At 35.0% G+C, this 24715-nt stretch overlaps 1 protein-coding gene across 5 annotated transcripts in view; it reads right to left on the bottom strand.

Moving 5' to 3' along the window:
- The window catches only part of AP3B1 (adaptor related protein complex 3 subunit beta 1), a 306137-nt gene that overhangs the window by 91317 nt on the left and 190105 nt on the right, over positions 1-24715 (bottom strand). For all 5 annotated transcript variants that reach the window (XM_007976120.2, XM_007976134.3, XM_007976129.3 and 2 more), the window contains 4 exons: positions 23492-23600; positions 19832-20003; positions 16351-16498; positions 7026-7098 (listed from right to left, as the gene is read on the bottom strand). In XM_007976120.2, the coding sequence (XP_007974311.2) occupies positions 7026-7098; positions 16351-16498; positions 19832-20003; positions 23492-23600 (502 nt within the window). The remainder of the gene's footprint in view (positions 1-7025; positions 7099-16350; positions 16499-19831; positions 20004-23491; positions 23601-24715) is intronic.

Genomic DNA, 24715 nt, shown 5'->3' with positions numbered 1-24715 from the left:
TGGAAACTGAGCCACAGGGAGACTAATATTGACAAGGTCATTAAAAAAGTGAATGGTAGAACCACTACAGAATTAGAAACTGCTTCTTCTAACTTGGATCATAATATGTTGCCTTCCGATGCAACAAGTAAGTTTTCAGGTAAGTTCTAAATGCATGTTTGTTCATTCCTTTGTACACCTGTCTACCCACCAACCCACCATCCATCCTTTCGAAATATTAGAATGCCCATGTAAGGAATAAAAAACTGAATAAGAAACAGCCTCTGATTTCAACGGTGGCTTGGCTAAATACTACCAAGAGACAAGAGAAGAAAATTCACACCACAAGCAAGTTCTGCTCTTTTTTAAAAAAAGGATGGGTTTTAATATCATTTCAGAAGATGTGTGCTCTGGTATTAAAGAGATGATTATGCATCTGTTTGCAGGTATGGTGAGATGAAAGTTGGCATTGAAAGCTTATCCTGAAGTGAATTCTGAGGCTAGTTGACCATGCTGAAGTATTTAATTAGTAATGTGTAAAAACAAAGTGACTCTATAGGGTTTTTAAAAAAATGTCATAGCATACAAGTTAAAATGAAATATCATGTAGCATACAAGTTAAAATGAAATATCATGTCCACCTGTCAAATTAGAAAAGGTAATTTTAAAATACAAAATCTAGCATTGGTGAAGGTACAAGGAATATAGCACCCTCATATTGATACTGTGTAAGCTGGTACAAGCTTTCTGAAAGGCGATTTTATTTACTTATTTTTGAGAAGGAGTTTATCTGTCTCCCAGACTGGAGTGGAGTGGCATAATCACAGCTCAGTGCAGCCTTGAATTTCTGGACTCAAGTGATCCTTCTGCCTCAGTCTCCTGAGTAGCTAGTATTACAGGTCTATGCCACCATGCCCCGCTTATTTTTCTATCTTTCTGTAGAGACAGGAGTCTCACTTTGTTGTCCAGGCTGGTCTCGAACTCCCAGCTTCAAGCAATCCTCCTGTCTCAGCCTCCCATGTAGCTGGGATTACAGGCATGAGCCACCACGCCAAGCCTAGAAGTCAATTTTGGACAAACAAATTCTTCAAAGTATTTGTTCCAGCAATACTATTCCTGGAAATTTATCTTAAGGAAACAGTTACAGAGATATTGAAATATATATTTACAATGATGAATGTTACTTCACTAATTATCATAGCAAAAAAATGGAAACCAGCTAAATTCCCAACAATAGTAAATCTGGTAAACAGAATTTGTTATAACAGGATAAAGGACAACCATGCAGTTATAAAGAACGTAGGTTTTGTGTTTTTTTGGAAACAGGGTCTTGCTCTGTCACTTAGGCTAGAGTGCGATGGCACAATCACAGCTCACCACAGCCTTGACCTCCTGGGCTTAAGCAATCCTCCTGCCTTGGCCTCCAAAGTGCTAGATTACAGACATGAGCCACCACACCGGCTAAGAACATGTACTTTAAACAGAGGAGAAAGCAAGTGATAAAACAGTTTCTCAGTACAATCCAATTTGGAGGGGGGGATTTGCATATGAAGAGAATCTAAACTGATATGTCAGAATGTTAACCTGGGGTGTTTGGATTACAAGTTAATTTTATTTTCTTCTTTTTGTTTTAAAAACTTTCTATAAAATATTTTCTTTTCTAAAAGTAGATCTAATATAATAATTATGCAATTATTCTTCTGATCAAAGCATTGCCTTAAGATTTAAGACTAAGAAAAACTGAATATATAATGGCTTAATAAGTTGCTATTGAATTTGTAATTTGCTGCATCATCTGTATCATTGGAATCATCAGCACCAGCATCATTACTAACCCCAGTAATGCCTATCATGTGTCAGGCACAGTTCTAAATGCTTTTACATATATCAACTCATTTCATCCTTTGAGAATTAAATGACTCCCAAAAGTATTTTATAGACAAAGCATCTCAATTTTATAGACAAAGCAGCTAAAGCATGGAGAGGTTAAGTAAATTGCCCAAGATGACACAACTAGTGAGTAACAGAGCTGGGATTGAAACTCAGACGGCTTGCTCCACTGTCCACTCAGCGACTCCACTCTGCTGCCTTGACCACAATTCACTTAACAATGTGATATCACATATCATAAGGCTTATTTGAAGTATGATTATTGTTGGCTGACAGAGATTTTTTAAATACTTCACTGTCACTTGTACTAACAATGTAATGACATAGGTTTACATTTCCTATAAAAGAACACTAGAATATGATGACTGATTTATGATTGTCCTACTGAGAGCACATGGTATGGGGCCCTAAAATATATTGTAATTTCCAGGAATATAAAATATGCCTGAAACATAGAAAGCATATTGATATCTCTAAGTCTAACAAAAGACTGTTAGGTCATATATTATCCTAGAACAAATATTTTTCTCATGTATTGTTAACTGACTCCCATGAAAGAGTCATATAACTTAATGATCTAAAGAAACTGTAGAAGTTTTACAGTCTTTAAAAAAAATTACAAATGAATAAAATGAGACACAAAGAAACTACTACACTGATTAAAAGCATAGGACTAATCTCTGTGCTCATGATAACATCCCCTCAACAGATACAATAGGGGAAATAGTAAGAGAAATAACGAAATTACTTTGTAATAGAGTCAGTCTATTACTAGGGTTGCTGCCTTAAGAGAGACACAATCATTAATTCTGATAGTAGCAAGCTCTTTCCCTCCTCCACGCCTTTATTCTGCCTAGTATACCCTCCCCTCGTGCCTCCAACTGCTTGACTGATGCTTTTTTTCTTTTTTTGAGATGGAGCATTGCTCTGTCACCCAGGCTAGAGTACAGTCACGCGATCTTGGCTCACTGGAACCTCTGCCTACCAGGTTTAAGCAATTCTCCTGCCACAGCCTCCCGAGTAACTGGGATTACAGGCGTGCGCCACGACACCTGCCTAATTTTTGTATTTTTAGTAGAGATGGGGTTTCACCATGTTGCCCAGGCTGGTATCGATCTCTTGGCCTCAGGTGATGTGCCCACCTAGGCTCCCCAAAGTGCTGGTATTACAGGTGTGAGCCACCATGCTCAGCCAACTGATGCTTTCTTAAACTCAACTCAAAAGATAAATTTTGATACTGCTAGGTGGATTAGGTACCTTGATACCAAACAGTATTTTGTGCATTTCTCCTCATTTCATCTATAATGAGGCAATCTAATTGCCAATTTATCTGTTTTTCCCATTACACTTTGAGCATTCCTTGGGTAGGGACAATATTGTATTCATTTAGAAATCTCCAGTATGTAGCAGATTATAAAGATCATAGCAAGTACTCAATTAACATTTCCTGAAAGAAGAAATGAATAAATTCAGTACTTGCAGTCTTTCTGGTATGTACTGTGTACGTAGCAAACAACCCATGTGGATTATGATGTGCCTCTTAGATAAAACACAGGGAATGTGTCTGGCCTTCTTTCAAGATTAATCTAATTCTCACAGTTGAGAACTAAAGCCACTGGAGAGTGACATTTTAGTGTCTGAGCAACAAACTGCACGCCATGGGCAATGGAAAACTACTGTAGGCTAATAGGAGGCATATAATGAAGTCGGCACTCTACTTGTCTTTATCTCTAAGCTCAGATCATGGTTCTTCCACAAGGTTTTTGTAGTTTTAAAATTTGGGGTTAATGAAAACCCTAAAGAGGGGTTTTCATCTCCCTCTTTGTTTCTTCACTATACTATGAATCTCTATTTTTCTCTCATATACAATAGTTACTTGTCCAGGTATCTGTGTCTCTGACTAGATTTTAGTTTTTGGAAGGGAATGACTAAATTCTATTTATCTATTACAGTACCTACCAAAGTACCTTGCACTTAGCAGACGATCCAGAAAATGTAGGCTGAACTGACTTGTTAACAAGAGTTTCAAGTGTCATTTCTGACAAACGCAGGACTATGAAAGATTTTTAAAGAAAGGAGCACTCGGGTATTAAAAACAAAGAGAAATACTATACCCTATATTGAGTTAAAAAATGTGGGTTGGGATCAAAGTTCCCTTAAAAATTCAAAAAAACTTTCATCTCAATTCTTAAAAACTTGATTTTTAAAAAAAGTTTGTGTCTCAACATATAAAAATATACTTTTTATAGAATAGAACTATAACAATTATATCATTTTATAGGTTTTTCTTTTTTTACCATAGTTGCCAGGAAATCCAAAGTTGAATATAAGAAGAAAAAGTTGTAATTAGTATATTCTAGTATCTTGTAACATTTACTCTTTGTTCCTTTTTAAATGTACTTTACTGTTATTCTTTTATAATTTTAAACTTTAAAATTATGAAGGTTACAAACATACATATGTAAGATACTCAAATGTCACAGAAAGATACAAAATATAAAATGAAAGTCTTGGCCAGGCGCAGTGGCTCAAGCCTGTAATTCCAGCACTTTGTGAGGCCAAGACGGGTGGATCACGAGGTCAGGAGATCGAGACCATCCTGGGTAACACGGTGAAACCCCGTCTCTACCAAAAAATACAAAAAACTAGCCGGGCAAGGTGGCAGGCCCCTGTAGTTCCAGCTACTCGGGAGGCTGAGGCAGGAGAATGGCGTAAACCCAGGAGGCGGAGCTTGCAGTGAGCTGAGATCTGGCCACTGCACTCCAGCCTGGGTGACAGAGCAAGACTCCGTCTTAAAAAAAAAAAAAAAGAAAGTCTTATTCTTGTCTGTTCCCAGGTTAGTCCTACATCACAAGGACACCAGAGCTAACCAATGAACAATGCCACAATGAAATTTTTATATATGTCTTTATATGTTTTATTAATTCAAGAAAAATTTACTGGGTGCCCACTAACTGGCAGGAGCCACTCTATACACTAGGAATAGCAGTGAGGAAGACAGAGAGAGATCCTGTCCTCATGGAACTTATATCTTAGGAGAAAGAGACAATAATCAAATACCAAAATTTTAAGGTAATTTCAGAGAGTGAAAAATGCCAAGAAGACAAGAATAACAGGTGAAGGTTTGTGCTATGGTCTGAATATTTGTGTCTCTCCAAAATTCATATTGAAACCTAATCCAGACTCTGGTTGGGCCTTTAATAGGTAATTAGGTTATGGGGGTTCTACTCTCACGAATGGGCTTGGTGCCCTTATAAAAGGGATATGAGGGATGGTGTTTCCTACTTCTGTCACATGAGGAAATAGAAGTCACTATCTTTGAAGCAGAGCTAGCCCTCACCAAGTATCAAATATGCTGGCACTTTGATCTTGGACATCCCAGCCTCCAGAACTATGAACAATTAATTTCTGCTGTTTATAAATTATGCAGTCTAAAGTATTTTGTTATGCCAGCTCAAAGGGACCAAGACAGTGTGTAAGAGTAGGTGACTTCTGAGTTGGGGAAGTAAGGATCAGTCTGCCAAATCTGGGGGAATTGTTCTCTGCAGGGGAACAGCAGTAGAAAGGCCCTTGACAGAAATGAGCCTGGTATGTGTGACAAACGCATAAAAACAAAGTAGGATGAAATGTGGATAAGAAGCAGAGAGGGGTCAGATCATCCACAGTCTGAGAAACCTGGGAAAGGAGTATGGGCTTTCATCTAAATGCAAAATTAAGCCATTAAATTCAAGGGTTTAAAATAAGAAAGAAATAAGATCTGATTTTATTAGTAGTTTATCAGTAGGATAAATTTCTGGAAAAGAACTGCTATGTCGGCGGGGTGTGGTGGATCACGCCTGTAATCCCAGCACTTTGGGAGGCTGAGGCAGGTGGATCACGAGGTCAGGAGATCGAGAGCATCCTGGCTAACACAGTGAAACCCCGTCTCTACTAAAAATACAAAAAATTAGATGGGCGTGATGTGGCACGTGCCTGTAGTCCCAGCTACTCGGGAGGCTGAGGCAGGAGAATTGCCTGAACCCAGAAGGCTGAGGTTGCAGTTAGTCGAGGTAGTGCCACTGCACTCCAGCCTGGGCAACAAAGTGAGATTCGTCTCGGAGGGTGGGGAAGAACAGCTACGTGAAAGGATATGTGCAATTTAAGTTTTGATAGATATTGCTAAAATGACTCCAAAGAGCTGTACCTATTTATATTCCTACCAAAAACATGTACATCTGTTTCTCCAAACCTTAGCAACACTGGATGTTACCAAACCTCAAAATCTTAGCTAATATGTAAAACATGATTCAAATTTAACTCCAATTTTATTTTTAGTTTCTCTGTTATTTCTCTGTATTATATATTTTAATTTCTCTATATTAAGTATATGCCATGGCTATTGGGGACAGGGCAGGTAAACAATATAAGCAGAACAGATCTATGACAGAATGAGATAATCTAAAACATAACTCACTCCCAGCACAGATAAACTCTATCAAAAAATGACAGTAGTTTAATATTCATGAAATCTCACTTCTTGTTACTCTTCTCCTAGTGCAACAAAGTACCACTATCTCTCTCTCACAATGCAGGAGGATTTAACGGGAGGTGATAAATATATATACATCTCTGCCCTCTTGGGTGAATATATTTGTAGGATTCTGAATTCTTAAGATTTGCTGGGACAAAGATTTTTTGCAGGTAAAAGACTGATAGGTGTAGCGAAACTGGCCTCCAAAAGCTTTGTAACCTATTTTCCACTGCTACTAAAATTGTGCCAAGTGGAAGATGGTGATGTCCTTTCCATTTCCTTAATCCTCTACCTCCTTAAGTTAGATGTGTCAATCCCCATAATCCACATTTCACAATGTAGAAGTTATAAGATATGGATGACTATTTAACAAAACACATATAAATTACTAAAGCAAAAGATTTTAAAATGAATTTTGTATACTTTTATTTGGCCATCTATATTTGTTCATGTGATAATAAAGTGATATGCTGAATAGATGAAATAAACAAATACCACTGATTTCCAAAATTTTCTTGCATTATTCATCTATAAGTCTTACACAATAAATATTGATATATTTTGGGACACATAAATAAAAGGTACTATACAAATAAAAAATACTCTTACTAAACACAGAAGAAATATTTTAAATTACAATACTTACAATCATCCAAATCTAGAAGTGAAACATCTTTGGTAAGAGGAGTTCTACTTTGTTTTGTTTTCTTTTCTTTCTCCTATAAAATAACAAATATTTCATTTATCACATGTTCTGTTTTAAAAATCTGTGTAGTCCTTAATATTCCAAAACATTTTTTTTCTCTGCTTGGTGGTATCAACAAATTGAACTTCTGTATGGTTATACAAAATGTTTTCCTGAATCAACATTTGTCTCAATTAGCATAAAGCATTTCTTACCCACTATGCAAACCCTTATTTTAAACTATTGTGTGTTTAAAAATTATAAATGTCAGAAGAAAATTTAAAGGTATATAATTATTTTATAACCTGACAACTTCTTGCTAACATAAAAACGTAAAGTGGCTCTTTGGTAGAGAGTCCACAAATATTCTTGAAAATAACTTCTAAACAGGTTTACTTTAGAAAAAGAAATACTCAATATATGCAGAGCTCAGAGATTTTTGATGGGCTTGTGATAGGCCAGCCTTTTCTGATACAGTTTGTGACAGGCATTGTACTAGATATTTTCTGTTTCTATACTGGGTTGTATCAAACTTCTTTGCCAAAGATATTCACTAAAATCTATAAATGACATTTCCAGGCTCTTTCTTTTTAGAGTTGAAAGGACTCACTCACTTGCTCTACTGTTTTGTAGAGAAAATAAATATTTCAAAACATATCTGCATATAATTAGGGCTTCCCCCAGCAGATATTTGCTTATTTGGTCTACTGTACTTACAAAATGTATATATCCATGAACCAGAATACAGTGCCCCTAAGCCTGAACTGTTCACAGTTTGGTTAGAGATTGAGAAAAAAATTGTAAATCTTTTAAAAAGAAAATTGTATTAATTAAGTGCATTACAAATAACTAAAGGCCAACAAAGAGTAGGGCGTTAAATACAACTGGGTCAAAGTTTATCTTTCTAATCTATACTATTTTTTACATTAAATTTTCTCAAATCACAGAACGAAACTAAAGTTTCTACTAAAATGTTTTTGTTTATTTCATCATTCATTCATTCATTCATTCATTCAATAGGTATGTATAGAATTCTAAATATATATTCGATTCTGTGCCAAGCAATGGAAATAACAGCCAAGACATAGTGCTGCCTTCAAGTAACTTATAATCAACCAAAATTCTATAGCTTATTGTTAATGTGCTAATAAATATTTTTGAAGTATTCATTTAGCCACAAGAAGGTACCACTGAAACAAAATATATTTTATCACCATTTAAAGTTTACACAGTGTTAGAGCTCCTACAACAGTGCACATACATGAACAAAAGCATTACATAAAATTATACATAGGTAACACTTTAAAATAATTTAAATTTCACTTGCTTTTTCCCTTATGCTGATACTCAGAAACTTCAAGGACCACATAATAATATACATTATTAATACACTTAAAAAGGCACTAATTTTCATCTTCAAAGTAATTATTTTTATCACTGAACACTCCAAATCATCTAGTTAAGTTTTAATTTTCATTCCTTATTGAAAAATGAAAGAAATAGTATTTGCCCCTCTCTCCATTTCTCAAATGAGTAAACAATGTCTAAGATGGGGAAAAAAATAGAAGAAATGTTAGTTTTGAAGCTAAAATTTAAAAGTCGCAAGTAAATGAAAACAAGTGCCGAATGAAAATGCCGTCTCAACTAGAATATCATTCCTGTGAAGAAAGAACATGTAACAAAAAGAGCATATCATCATGTGACTTATCAAAATGCTATGCTGAGCACAATGGGTGTAGCTTCCTATAAGCTACAATGGTGCATGACTGTCTTTATGGAACTGTAACCTCCCCACCTGAAAAATTAGAAACCTATCAAATCAAGATAAAGTTAAAGCTGAAGGCAAGTCTATACCTTATTTTCTACTTCACAGCCAAGAGTGTGTAACAGTATCTATTAAATACATATCAGGTCACATATAACACAGAACAGAGCTGCATGTGAAATTGGCATAATCTCTTATTAGAGGCCTAGAACAGAGAGAAAAAAGGCTTTCAAAAGGACAGAATTTCATTGACTTTCTGAGAACAGCAAATAACCAGTGACTGAAATACAACATTAGCAATAGATAATGGTCATTTCTACTGAATTGAAAAACCCTTGCATTCTGAATCAAGGCTATAAAATGCTTCATGATGTGTTTGGTATTCCTCTTATATTAGATTTCATTTTTCATTTTAAAAAATCCACAGTAAGTTCAAAACATTTTCATACTTAAAGGATCTACTATAAAAATAAAATTCTGAATTCTAAACAAAGAAGTTAAGAGCTCTATTCCATCAAACATTTCTCCATTTGCAATTCATCTTGGTAATAGAGACAGAACCTGGGTAAATGCATATAGGACTTGAGGCAGGAGATTTTTCTTGCTCAATGCATAATTCATGTGCTCCGCCTGCAAAGTGTGTAAAATGAGAATTTCACACCGCAGCATGAGCCATGGAGCTGCAGAGAAAAGGCAGATGAAATCATATTTTACTGTGCGATTTTATTTCTTACCCTCCCAATATTTATACAAAACTATCATTGACAAACCAAACACATTGACAGATCACCCACTGTTTCCATTGTGTTAGTACTTGAGAAGAGATCAGGCAGAAAGATAGACAATTTGTTTTTGTATATTTTTTTAAATAGAGGATTAGGTTTTTAACAGCTGAGTGACTGTATTAGACTTTTATAAGGACAACAGTAACTGATCTTAGAATCTCACCACAAAAAATACCTAGTTTTCAATTCATCATCCTCAAATCTCCATTTTGTTTCTATGGTATTCAATTATACACCTCAACACATCAACATTTTCAAAACGCAATACAAAGTCACAGGGTTAAAAAAAACTGTTTTCTATTTAACGTATTTCATTTCAAATAATAAATAAAAGATGCTGGAAATACTTATTAACCTCCAAATAACACAAACAAAAATATGTAACAAGTACCTGAAAAGATTTTTTAATGTATTATGCATGTTCATTTTCATGCTGATTAAAAAAAAAGGCAAGTAACAAAAAAGACCTGACATGACAAGCATCAAATATGCATCCTAAGAGGAAACCACTGTAAAGAGGTTTGAAATTTGAAACTGTAAAATAGGATAAGCAGTATGTAAAGTTTGTCAAAGCCATACTGTGCTTTGAAATCAACAAGAAATCAAAGCTAATTTGTAGCCTCACAGGACAAGATATTTGCATGAAATATTTTCAATTAGAATTATCAACCAAGGATAATTTCATGACTTTCTTTCATTCAAGTTAACTGACAAATATGATTTCAAAAATCTGAGGCTCACACTTAAACTTATACTTTTAAACCAAAGTACACTGCTGGTAAATTGAGACTTCTTTATGAGTTAAAAAGAAGTGTAGCCCACTAAAACCCATCTTTCCTATTAGAGTGCGCCTACTTCAATAGGAAAGCCTGCTTAATCCAAATCCACTTCATTTTAAAGGTCTCAAGTGCAATTGAGTAACATGTTTATTTTAGAGAACTTAAAATATAAATGAAATTGGGAAAGACATAAACTGAGAGGCAAGGCTTTGCAATATAACAGTAAAACCCAATATTCTCCAATATTTATAAAAGTTATATAATTGCAACATACAAAAATAGTTGTAAAAACATAATTAAAACTTGCATATTTTTCAAACAGAACATAACACCAGTCAAAAAATAGTTCCTTTCACTCTTATTCATGATTTATTTCATACCACATGACAAATTTACTTTATCCCCAATAATCTTTCAAATAAAAGAGCTTTATTTCCAAAATCTTTTATTAAGGCAAATCTTAATATTTACTGGCATTCAGACACCAGTCACAATACTAGTGACTGATCCTTAGAGCACTTAAGAGATTCACTCAGTTTCTTTGCACCTCCCAAAAGGAATCAGCAAAGTTTTGAGACACAAATATAACCCGAGATAAAAATAACTAACAAGAGCAACTCAAACACTGCTAGGTATCTATAGTTGATACTATTTTCTTCATAGCTAGTATGCACCTTAATCTTAGTTTTAATTCAAATACTGAAATGCTTTTAATATTAAGTATTATTAAGTGCAAGTATATTAAATACTTTATATTTTTTCACATTGGTAGATTATTATGCTTCATATAGTTTATGTAATTAAAATGTTAATATATATAAGGAAAATACATAAAATGTACTCACAATAAATTACAATCATAAAGTTTTTATCATTTTAATAATAGATTATCTATATCTTCAGCAATTAGTACACAGACACTATAGATATAACTAGAATACTGCATCACGAATAAGGTGCAAATAGTGGACTAACAACATAGCTGAAATAACTATGGTGTGGAGGAGCACTCTAACATACTGGGTAGTTATAAGAACACTGAAGCCTAGGTTTCATGAAGGATAAAAATCCTGGAAATTTAAAAGCATCATTTTAAATAAATTTTTTCACCATCTGTTCACATAATTTTAACTACAAGCAGAATACAACTTAATTATATTGGTCAAAAACAGGATAAAGTGATATAAATGTGAATCTCTTCCTGATACAATGTGGTCTACATTACTGAGTTTTCTCTCCACTCCTTCACATAAAAAAAAATTTCCCTTTACATTGTGTAAAGTATGTGAAATCACATAAAATAAGGAATTACTAAAAGTAATTTTGTCATAGGTGTTATTTGGAACAAAAGAATTACTTCATTGAAAGGACTATACTAAAAATATTTTTCAATTAAATATATTTCAAAAAATAACACCTACACATAAAATACGCTTATCCATCAACATAATTATAACAACAAAATTTTCTCCGGTCATTACTGACCTCAAATGAGGACATATTCCAATCAATAACACAAACAAACAAACATGGCACCTGAATGTGTGACTATAGTTTTGTGCCTCATGAATATGCTGGGGCATTTTAAGAACGTAAATAATCCCCTTGTGGTTCTCACCCTTTTGACTGTCCCATTCACATGAGTGATATCCCATCATCAGTAACATTTTTCATTCCTTGTAGCCATTCTCAACTAGTGATATGAGGCTACTTTCTCCCTTGCTTTTATTTTCTGTAGTAAATGATGGGAAAAGAAAGAACAAAGGCATAGAAATAGGAGGGGATACAGAGTGTTAATAGAACCACAAATATTCCACTGGGATTAGAATTTAGTGTGTGTGGCTGGGCACAGTTGCCGATGCCTGTAATCCCGGCACTTTGGGAGGCTGAGGTGGGTGGATCACTTGAGCCCAGGAGTTCCAGACCAGCCTGGGCAATATGGAGAAATCCCTCTCTATTAAAAATAGAAAAAATTAGCCAAGCATGGTAGTGCATGCCTGTAGTCCCAGCTACCCAGGAGGCTGAGGTGGGAGGATCATCTGAGACTCAGAGGTCGAGGTTGCAGAGAGGTGGGATCATGCCACTGCATCCAGCTTGGGTGACAGAGCAAGATTCTGGAAAAAAAAAAAAGAAGAAAAAAGAAAAGAAAAGAAAAGAAAATAAAGAGAGAAAGAAAGAGGAAAGAAAGAAGGAAAGAGACAAAGAGAAAGAGAAGAGAAAAGAAAAGGAAAAGAAAAGAAAAGAAAAGAGGGTGGGTAGGGTTAAGACTAGGTAGGTTTGGTCAAGCTAGCCTGAGTTTACTGAACTCAAATGGCAAGGGGCCATCAGGCCAAGTGAATTTAATATCCATCTGGCAGTTGTATAGAAGGACTCGGGGTTGGGAAAGCATTGGTCAGAGGATAACCAATGGCAGTAGTCTATGCAGATAATGAAGAGCTGATCTAGAATAATGGCAGTAGGGAAAGAAGAAACAGACATGAGAAATAACACACAGAACCTATAGGAGTTGGTAACTATCTAAACATACAGAATGACGGAGTAGTCAGAGATAATTCTGGGGCTTCAGATCTGGGAGAATGAAAAAGAATGCTGGTGACAAATGGTAGAGCATGTCTTTTGATTGTATTCGGTTTGGAAACAATTAGGTTTGATTGTATTAGGTTAGCCTCAGAGAGGTCTAAAAATTTGGTATGAATTTGGGAAGAAAAGTTGAAACGTATTGTAAAGATTGAAAGACATTACCATGGAAGTAATTAACATAAATGTTTTAGCTGAAGTTATAGGAGTGAATTAGGTCTCACAACAGGACAAATTTAGAGGGAAAAAAAGAAGACTAAAGAAAAATTCATTCACATCAATTAATATCTCAAAAAACTAATGTGTACTAAGTACTAATTTGTGGGCAACGTTCACACTTGGATGTCAGAAGCGGGTAAAAAGTGAAGCAACCGAAAGAATGAAAGGTCAAAAAAGTCAGAACAAAAGGGATGCAGAGACTTTTAAGTAGTAGGGGAACAGTCATACAAAAAGACCAAGAATAAGAGAAGGCTACTGGGTTTGGGGAAGGATCATCGCTGCCTTTTCAGAGAGCAGTATGTGTAGGATAGAGTTGGAAATAACTGGGTTAAGAAGTACAAGATGCAGGATACGTAGATTATTTTTCTAAACTCATTCTCACTCATGTACACACACTCTGTCTTTTCCACTCCATGCTCCCTCTCTCTTTAAATGAGGAAAAAACCTGAATGCTACAGTTGGCAGAAAAGGAATGAATGGAGAAAGAGATTAAAGGTGCGAAGGAGACAGATGATTATGAACAAAACAAAACCAAAAGGAAGTAGGAGTTACCCTTGGGGAAGTGGATGTGAATCTTACACAGAGCTGCATTCAAAGGAAAAGTAGGGTAAATGGAGACTGTGAGTTAGAGAGTAGAGACACTGACCGTGGATGGCAGCTGTCTTCTAAAGAAAGTGGCTAAGCTCACAGACTGTAGGTAAGGGAACAGAATTAAATGTTGACTTACAACCTGAATAGTGTAAAAAGAGTGGGGAAAAAAAAGCAGGATACTTAAGTTACCAAAAAATTTAGGTTACTTTTAGCATTTGATGTTCTCCAATACTGTTGATCTTTTATGAAATTTTAAAAAATGTTAAAACTGTTGTTTTATAGTTATATAGTGTGTTACATTGATCTTTCATATTTTATTTTTGACATAACACTTGAAAGAAGTAAGGTAGGTACTAGCATTTCTGCTTTACAGATGAGGAAACTGAAACAAAGATATTCTCTCCCAAGAAGTAGAACACTATGCTTATCTCATAGGACTACCATAAAAATTAACTGTTCTGAAAGCCATATATTCAAGGTAACTCCTAGGTCACATTTTCATGCTCAGTGCCCTCAAAACACATTGTCTGAACGAAAAAAAAGAAAAGAAAGCGTAAAAGTATAGATTTAGTTAGGCTGCAGATATAAGGCATATGAATTTTCAGCACTAACATATTGTCATGCTAAATTAAAGTAAAGTACCCACCATCTGCCTTCATTACTCATAATTTAGAGCAGAAGCCACAACACTTGGTGCAAGGAGGACTTTTCTACAATTATAGTCGCCTATTATTAGAAAATAGATATACTCCGCAATTGCATGGTATATGCCAAATTATTCAGAAAGAAAGAGAAATAAATAAGTAGTATGGTAGCTCCAAGGTGGAGAATACTTATTCCAATTGCTAAACTAAAGCAAAAAATTCCACAGTCCTGTCTGCCTGTTATAGATGGGAAAAGGCATTCTAATATAAATAAGCCACCTAAGGGAAACACATGAACACAAAACTATCAACAATGTGAGCCAAACCCAAATTTCTCAAAAGCCTTGGTTCACTGCAATAGTTTGAGTTGTTTTATACTGACGTTTTACAGGAAAATATTTTTAACTATCAAGAGATTTAATCTGATCACTGAAAGTCTTTGACAAAGAAGAAACAAACAGAATCACTGACCTGGAGTGCCCCCGTGGCTTTTATCTTCTTTTGTTTTTTTCAGGGGGAGGAAGGGGTACAACACAACATGATGTTCAACCACTGTGGCTTTTTAATGGCATCCTAAAGCTCTGCTTCTAATAGTACAGAGGAACTGAAGTCTATAATTTTTCAACTGTTAGAAAACTTCCTAAGAATAACTTCCACCACTTGACACTCACTGATTTCTTGTTCAGTCATTTAAAAAAAAATACTTCTTACTCTGGGTTGTACTTACTGTCGATTTGTAACTCTTTATTTTCAATAACATTTTAAACTTTCTGGTAATTTGATGTAAGTACGAAATGAGAGTACATCAAACTCACTATGTGATAAGTTTTTATATCAGGCCAGATTAATAAACCATAAAATCTCTTAAGATTTTATGTGAATTTTTTAAAAATAAAAATCTTAGGTTATTTTATATACAGACACAAGTTTTAAATATAAATTCAAGTTTAAGATAGGTTTTAATATATGCAAGAAAATGTGAAATAAGGCTAGCCAATTTAAAAAACATTCTTTAACAATAAATCTTTGGATGGGGGAGGGCAATTGTCTACTTCAATAAATTAATTTTCATCCTTGCCTACTCAGATAACATACTGAAGAAATTCAAGTTAATAGAACAAATAAACGAAAACAATATTGGATTAAGAACTGAACTGAATCAAAGGCAGAGTTTGGCCGTATTTTCAACAAACAGAATAACACAGTTATATATAAAACTACTATACTTGAAGTCTAGCATGAACACAGCCCATTTATAGGAAGGGGGTGATTATTAAAGACCAAAAAGATAATTATAATTAGGTCTGAATTCTGTATTATTATTTTATTCATTTAACTAGACCTGAAATCAGATAGAATACATTTTACATTAATAACTACATTTTTGCAATTTATACTTTATTTTTTTCCTGCTAAGCAGGCAAAATTCAGTGTTACAAACGTTATTACCAAAAAGCATTATTATTTTATTATATAAGTGGCTCTTGCATTTGTTTTTAAATGTCTATGCAAATTCTTACTAAAGAATGTATACTCTTTAATTAAAGCTTTAAAACATACTCTATTATGCAAAATGCCCAATATTTTTAAAAAGTGAATAGTCTAAATTTCTGATGATGTATGTACACTTAGAATTCTTTGCTCAATACTATTTTTTGTGACTTCCTTTCACAGTCCCTTCAGCAAAAACACCCCTTGTCACAACCTAGCCAAGAACAAAAAAAGCCATATGCATAAGAGTTCCCTGATTTCGGTGGCAAGGGATGAGATTTTTTGCAAGTTTCTAGCTTTTCTTCAGAGTTAGGTTATAAGGGAAAGGCTTATCTAGAAAAAATAAAATCACAGGCATAGATAAGGATGGTGTTGTTTATTTTAGTTGCTGTAAGAATATTTACCTTCAATTACAACAAATACATAATCTCTTACCTGAGTGACTTTTCTGGATTCAGATTCACTTTCAGATTCTGACTCTGATTCAGAATCTGAAGAACTGTCTTCTATTGAACTAGATTCGGCATTTGAAGAATCTGAAGTTTTAGATTTTTCATTTTCCTTCTCCCCATCTTCAGAATCACTATATATAATAGTAAATTTTGAAATATCAACTTTAACTCCTTTATATAAGTAGTTTATATAAAAAATGGTTTTTAAATTCCAGAATACATTAATGAGGTAATAATGAAGGCATTACCCATAACCAAATAAATTAGAACCCATTCAAATTCAATTCTATCCTGTCATACACATTTCATATGCAAAAAGTCATAAAATGACACTAAACAATATAATCAAAAACAATGTAGAAAATATTAAATGTCTGATTTACCAATAATTAAGTACTACCAGTAACAACTTCAAAGATATTTAGGCTGATTTTTTTAAATGCTATCTCAAAATACTGTGTGTGTATACACATATATATATTGGACACAGGGTCTCATTGTCATTTAGGCTGGAGTACAGTGGTGCAATCATGGCTCACTGCAGCCTCGATCTCCCAGGCTCAAGCGATTCTCCCACTTCAGCCTCACAAGTAGTTGGGACTACAGGCGTGCACTACCATATCCAGCTAATTTTATATTTTTTTGTAGAGACAGGGTCTCACTATGTTGCCTAGGCTGGTCTGGAACTCCTGGGCTCAAGTAATCCTCCCAACTCGGCCTACCAAAATGTTGGGATTACACGCTTGACCCACCATACCCGGTTTAGTAATATATTTAAATATTTATATATCTACTTTTGCTAAAATGGACTTGTATTTTATACACTTTTCTACCCAAGAAAATTACTTACACAAGTTCTCAAATGTGACCTTAAACACATTCTATGAGAAAATGTTAACCAGTTCAAAGGAACTGGTTAACAAAGGAACTTCTAAAGTACTATCTTGCTACAAATTTAAGCTAATCAAATGTAAACTTTTAAAATACCAAATGATCATACCTAAGTGCTTAACACCATTCATTTGTTCATTTGTTCACCTGCTCAACAAATATTAATTAATTTTTGACTACATGTTGGCATTATGTTAGGTGCTAAGGATAACAATGGTTAAGAGGATCTATGTGTCTCTACCCTACAGAGTCTACAGTCCACTGGAGGATATAGATAAGGTGGCAGTAATAATACAGTATAGTAAGTAATAAATTATAGTGTGTCAGGAGAACATTTGGAGAGACACCTAAACAAACTTAATCCAATTAGGAATGCTTCCTGGAGAAAGAGACATATAAGCCAAGATATAGGAGTAACTGGCAGATGGGCAGGGAAGCAGCTCTCCAAGGAGAAGGAATAACATGTGAGATGACCAGACACCCTTATCTCAGGGCATGAGAGATGCCTTGTGGTGTTATATATTTTCCTGGAAACTAAAAGTCTAGTTCTCTCTACAACATGTGTGTGTGTATTTTTAAGAATCTACTGTGGGCCAGAAAGGGTTAGGCATTTCATACCAATCATACTGATTACCTAATTTAAATGCACTCTTCCTGGGTACATTATTATCCCATTTACAATAATGAAATTAATATTCAGAAAGGTTAAATAACTTGCTCAGGGACACATAACAAGAGGGGCAGAACTAGAATCTGAACTCAAGCCTGTCTCACTCCAAAGTCCGTATTTTTTCCACTATGTCATACTATCTCCCTTCAAATGAAAACACTTTGGAGTGTAAAATTTAAATTTGGTCATAAATATTTATGATTACTAAAGGGTGGTTTTTGAAGATGCTTAAAGCTTATTAAGAGCTTTAAAAAATTATCATACTAGCAGAGTTAAAAAAACATTCTAAGAGGCAGAAAAATACTGGGGGAGGGAGAGGAGTGAGGCAAGGAAAGAATCGATATTTCCTAGAATTGATTTTTATAGAGGAAATATGATTGCTGTTTATTAAAAATGGAGCCATGGTAACATCTCAGAGCACATGTAATTATATTTGAAGACTGAAAAATATGTTGTTTTTTTTCCCTAGCAAAAAAACGGCAATTTATTATCCCCAATTCACTGGTTAAAATGTGTACTTAAAAATATAAGGTTTAGAATGTATTTGTGGTTCTCTTTGTAATAAACAATTCTTTTAAATTCAAACATGGGTAAAGAGAAAAATCTATTTCTGAAGAAAGGAATAATAAAACTAATACACGACTACAAATTTCTAGTATACTGACTTTTGCCATCTGAAAGGACATTTCATGCACTGAACAAAACTTTCCCTTTCTAGAAACAAGACGTTTTATAACTCATATCATCATAGATATTCTGATATTAAACCAGAAGTACAGGATTTCTCTCAAAGACAAGGCTATTATAAACCAAGTAGCTCCTTTGCTGCAACAAGTGAATGATTCTAAATATATTTAACTTCTAGCTTTTAAGATAAGATTTTAAAAGTAAAAGTGTTATTTTATTATGCATCACTCAATTTTGATGGTAATTATTGTTTACCTTACTGCTTAGAGTTTCAGATGTTAATCTAATGAAAAGAATTTACTGGCAACTAGGTTTCTAACTTTGCAATGATGAAAAGCCTGTATTAATTTAACCTACAGATTTCATTTGTTCTGAACAGGAAAAACAATATAAATCACTTTTAAAATCATTAAATCCTGACTTAAATTAATAAAGTCATAATTAGGGCATTATGCTGTGTTTGTTATGGAAGTGGCAGGGCGAGCTGCTTTAATTACTGTCTGTAATAAAAGGAGCAGAGAGCGTACTGCGCCCCAATCAGTGCTGTCAGCCACGACTGAGCTGAGCTGCAAGCTCATCAAGTGAGCGGGCAGCAGGCTCCTGGGGAAAGGACCATCATGTCGGCAGAGGCCACTCACTGACAGCAGTGGGGAAAACAGAGTTGCACAATCCAAGATATTAGCCCCAATTACTCAAAATTTTAATGACACTTTAATACATGATAATGTTGTTGATAATGGGAGATCTTAAAAAGTGCTAACACTTAAAGCTCTTATGACCGTCTTCCTTCACAGCCCTTGACTCTAATATTTGGATCATAATCTTTTTAATATAACATTATTTAGAAAAATCAATTGTCTTGGTTACATAATGGCAAAGTGTTGAAGGATTTAATTTTAGCCCTCAGCAAAATTGCTACAAAAGGTAATTAAGTGTTTCATACCTATTGCTTGATCACTTAACTCAGCCTTCCAAGGTTATACCAATTTTCAAAATGTAACCCCAAGATATGTTCAAGTTCAAAATGAAAGCTAAGCATTACAAGTAGGAAAGTAATGTGAACAACTAGCACTTTAATTTTAAAAAGATTTAATATCTGTTTGGGAAAAAATACACACTTCTTTTCTCTCATCATTTTTTGATTAACAAGAAACATCTGCCTGGGGCAAACTTTCACAGAATATTTTTTGAAGGAAATTCTGACAAAATAAATTACCTTTTTCCTTTGGCTTTTGAGTTCCTCTTGGCTGTTCTTTTGTTTTCTAGGCCTGACTCCCTTCCACTCTCACTGTCCTGCTCACTGGAGGAGTCCTCACTGCTGTCCTCATTGCTGTCTCCTTCCTCCCCACTTTCGCCTTGCTCTCCACTTTCACTTCCAGATTCACTCTCTGAAAAACAGAACCAGATGTTCTTAGATTTATAGTCATTTAATTAGACACATGGACACCTGTAACTGTCAATATGCATCACAAATGAAACCAGATGTTGAATTTTAGTTCAGTGGACACCACGTGTTTAACATTTCATTCCCATACCCCATTCTTTCAGCTCTATGGATTCCTTTAGCAAGGTGAGTTTGGAGGGAGGGAGGCAGAGAGAGGATGCTCTGACAATGAGTAGAAAAAAAGCTAAGCAAAGATGAACCAAGTAAACCAAATTTGAGGGAATCTCACTTTTCAAACCCCAAAGTATATAGCTTTGTCAAAAACTTTCTTTTAAAGAATTACATAAAGATTGATGTAAGGCTAAAGAAATAATTTTAAATTCTTCTGCTTGTAATGGGAAATTCTATTTAGAGTAAAAGGAGGCAACAGTTTAATCTTCTTCGGAACAAATTTTGAGAGGAAAATGAGCCATTCAAATCATCTGGAAAAACTTCCAAATCCAAAGACAATAGGCAAAATGACTAATTAAAGAGTTATTACTTATTCGAGCTAGTAAAGGAGTTTTCCATAGGTCAAAGAGATGATCAAGTTACATTGAGGAATTATACTTTTAAATGTTTTATGTATAAATTATGGTATGCTAGGACTCTCTGCAGAAGAGAATACATGAAGAATATATGTGTATTTTTTACTATTTTAAATGACTATAACTACAGAGTTGTGTCCCAGACAAAAGGACAAACTGTTGCCCTGCCTGTGATCTACGCAACGAAGCCCTCTTAGGCAGGAACACAACATTTAATTAAACATTCTAATGGTTAAATAACACCAACATCAGGAAGGTCCATCACAGTGAAAAGCTAGGACTGCCTGTATTCTTTCAAGATGGCTTCCAACGGGTACAAGCATGGGTTATCAAGTTAGTGTTCGGATTCAGATCCTGGCTCTGCTACTTGCCAGTTGTAAAACTGATCAAGTTACTCAACTTCTCTGGGTCTTGGTTTCCTTTTCGACAAATGGGGATAATACTAGTTACTTTTCAGAGTTGTTCTGAAGATTAAATGATTTGAAACATATAAAGGTGATTAGAACACAACAGGGTCCGCCACAGGTTAAGGTGCTCATCATTATCATCATTTACAAACAGGAAAGTTTATTTTACTAAAATAAAGCTACTAAATAAGAACATTTTAAATTTGTGGCAATATCCAAGTTACACACACATACATATTAAGTCAGATAACTGGCTTATGCTATAAACGATGAGAAGAAATTACAGCATCTAAGTTACTCTCTCATGTCATCACATGGGACTGCAACACGAATCGGGTCAGCTGACTTCAGGCACCATTATTTAAATTTTCGAGTCAGTAAAATCTTAGAGAAAATTAGTTTATTCTCAAAAATACTTGCTACCTGGAAAACACAATCTTATAACGCTTTTGTTTGCTTGTTTGTTTGTTTGTTTTTTGAGATGGAGTCTCGCTCTGTTGCCCAGGCTGGAGTGTAGTGGCGCGAACACGGCTCACTGTAACCTCCGCCTCCTGGGTTCACACCATTCTCCTGCCTGTCTCCTGAGTAGCTGGGATTACAGGCATGTGCCACCACGCCCGGCTAATTTTTTGTATTTTTAGTAGAGACAGGGTTTCACCATGTTAGCCAGTATGGTCTCGATCTCCTGACCTTGTGATCCGCCTGTCTCAGCCTCCCAAAGTGCTGGGATTACAGGCGTGAGCCACCACGCCCAGACAATCTCATAACTTCTAGCAAGAAAAGTTTTCTTTTTTCCTCTGGCAGCTACAGTAGAACTCCTGCCACATGACTCATTATTATATGTATTCAGACAAACTCTTGAAAAGCTGTAATGTTAATGGAATACTTCGTATATGTATTAAAAATGGTCAGCCTATGAATAGGCATGGGCTAGTGAATAAATATAATGAAGACAAATATCTATATGTAATTCTACAAAATGAAGAAGTACATGATTAATTACACAGATAATTCTCACAGGTCTACATTACTCCTGAAATTCCATATTTTTTAATATCTACTTTCTCAATTGAGTTATTTCTCTACTTTTCAGTTGATTACTTCAGAAGGTAATGTATCACAGATTAATTTATCAGATATTAAAAACAAAGATTTTTGATAAGGAAGACAGAGAAAAGAGAGTGAATTACCTTAGAGTTGGGTAGTAGATAACCAAGTAAGAGTGACGGGCCCTGGTTCTCCAAGGAATAAGATTTTAGAGAAAGTTGGGTATAATTTGGTCTTGGGGCAGACTTGCCTATTAGGTTAAGTGTTAATAAGAGCATCAGAAAGTGACTCCAATATATTTTTCATTAGGCAAATCACTCACAGAATTTTAGCAATGAAGGGACTTTAGGAAATATTTAACTCTACCCCTTCATTTATCTGATATAGAGAAAAGTAGGTGCCTTCTTCAATTTGCATAGGTAAAACCCAGGGTTTCTTATTTTTTTAATTCTTTTTATTTATTTATTAATTATTATTATTATACTTTAAGTTCTAAGGTACATGTGCATAACGTGCAGGTTTGTTACATATGTATACTTGTGCCATGTTGGTGTGCTACACCCATCAACTCGTCAGCACCCATCAACTCGTCATTTACATCAGGTATAACTCCCAGTGCATTCCCTCCCCCCTCCCCCCTCCCCATGATAGGCCCCGGTGTGTGTGATGTTCCCCTTCCCGAGTCCAAGTGATCTCATTGTTCAGTTCCCACCTATGAGTGAGAATATGCGGTGTTTGGTTTTCTGTTCTTGTGAAAGTTTGCTAAGAATGATGGTTTCCAGCTGCATCCATGTCCCTATAAAGGACACAAACTCATCCTTTTTTATGGCTGCATAGTATTCCATGGTGTATATGTGCCACATTTTCTTAATCCAGTCTGTCACTGATGGACATTTGAAAACCCAGGGTTTCTAAATCCTTCCTATAAGCATTCTTTTCACTGCATACAGTTACTCTCAATCTTTAGTTTGATTTTTTTATAGTATATAGAGACTTAATAATTTTAGCTTTATCTCTATAGAGGTTCACAGAAAGAGATGAGTATAAAATGAAAGAGAAAAAGACTCTTCAAGGTATAAAATAAACTTTACATTTTTATAAAAGAAAGTTACTTTTAAAGACTCCACTAAAAGTTTATCAAGTGTAAAATCATGTTTTTCAATAGATATAATAGGCATTATGGTTTAGAATTCAGAAAAGTATGAGTTCCTGTTTCAGCTATACCAATGTATTAGCTATTGTCCAAGAGACATTGTAAAGTAAAAAGAGAATTTAGTAATTAAAAATTACCTTGAAAAGTAAACAGCGATATATAAATGAAAGGGATTATTTTGATAATACAAACTTCACTTAAAACCACCTGTTGAATATTATGGATTAGGCCTTGTTTCTGAGATATAGAATGTAATCTACTATGTAAATAATACATGCCAATAAATTATAAAACCCACCACTGTCACTGCTACTATCAGAAGAGTCCTCCTCTTCCTCAGATTCAGAATAAAACTTCTTAGCAGAATTCTCTTGCTTTGCTTTTCCCGCTGGGGTCCATTCTTTTGCCTGTTTAAACAAATAAAGTAAATATAAATGAATTCTCATTCAGAGATTTAGAGTTCTGGCAAACTTAACCATTAAGAACATACCCAAATTCAAAAGCAAGCTAATGGCCTCAACAGAGAATGCAACTGTTAGAAGTCCTGGCATTAAGGCTGATTCACTTTACTCCTAAATACAGCAGCACAAACTCTCACTCAGAGCCCCTATGTTAAACCAACAATCTTATTTCAAATATACAATCTTTAAAACTTTTGTGTTTGTTGGCCCACAGAAGATTTAAACAAAAGTAGTATATCCTAAAATAGGTGAGCAAAACTAGAAGCAGATACAGTAACAGCAATAACAAACACAAGTTCATAGCTTGACACTGAAGGAAAAGAGAGAAAAAAAAGAAAAAAAGAAAATATTTAGTGTAGGCAATAAATTGCCCTAACCATCTCAACAGCCTAAATCCTGGAGTAATCCTTGACTTCTCTCTTTTTCTCGTATCCTAAACATCTCAGCCATCAAGAAATCCTGTAGCTACCCTGGTCTGACCCACCGTTCTTTCCTGGACTACTCGTTACCTTGCTTCTACTGCCCCTCCACCCTGCCCCCAGCAAACAAATTTTGCAAAACACAGCATCTAGAATGATTCTATTAAAACCTAAATCAGATCAAGCTCCTTTTTGGCCTGAAACCCTGCAGTGGCTCCCCATTTTACTCAGAGAAAAAGCCGAAGTCCCTACAACAGTCTGCATAGCCTGACACAACCATCCTTTCATGACTGCCCCTCCATGACTGTCCCCCTGTCACCTGCCTCTCTGACCTCTTGCTGCTCACCCTCTTGCCTGATCCGCTCTGGCCATGCCTTACTGCTCTTCCAAATGCCCCAGGCATGCTCCCAGTTTAGGGCCTTCACCCTAGCTCTTGGCACTTCCAACACCATTCCCTGCCACTTTTTTTTTTGTTGTTGTGGTTGTTGTTGTTGTTGTTTTTTAATCACAGCATGAATTACTTTTTAACATACTATACAACCTACTTGTTTTTTTAACTGTTGGTCTATCCCTGGTAGAATATAAGTTTCTGGAGAGCAGGGAACTTAAAATATTTTGGGCAATTTTTTTTTGAGATGGAGT

Source organism: Chlorocebus sabaeus, chromosome 4 (assembly GCF_047675955.1).
Source record: "Chlorocebus sabaeus isolate Y175 chromosome 4, mChlSab1.0.hap1, whole genome shotgun sequence".
NCBI classification, from domain to species: domain Eukaryota; kingdom Metazoa; phylum Chordata; class Mammalia; order Primates; family Cercopithecidae; genus Chlorocebus; species Chlorocebus sabaeus.
The sequence above is the reverse complement of the archived record's forward strand: the minus strand, read 5'-3'. Positions and strand labels throughout refer to the sequence as shown.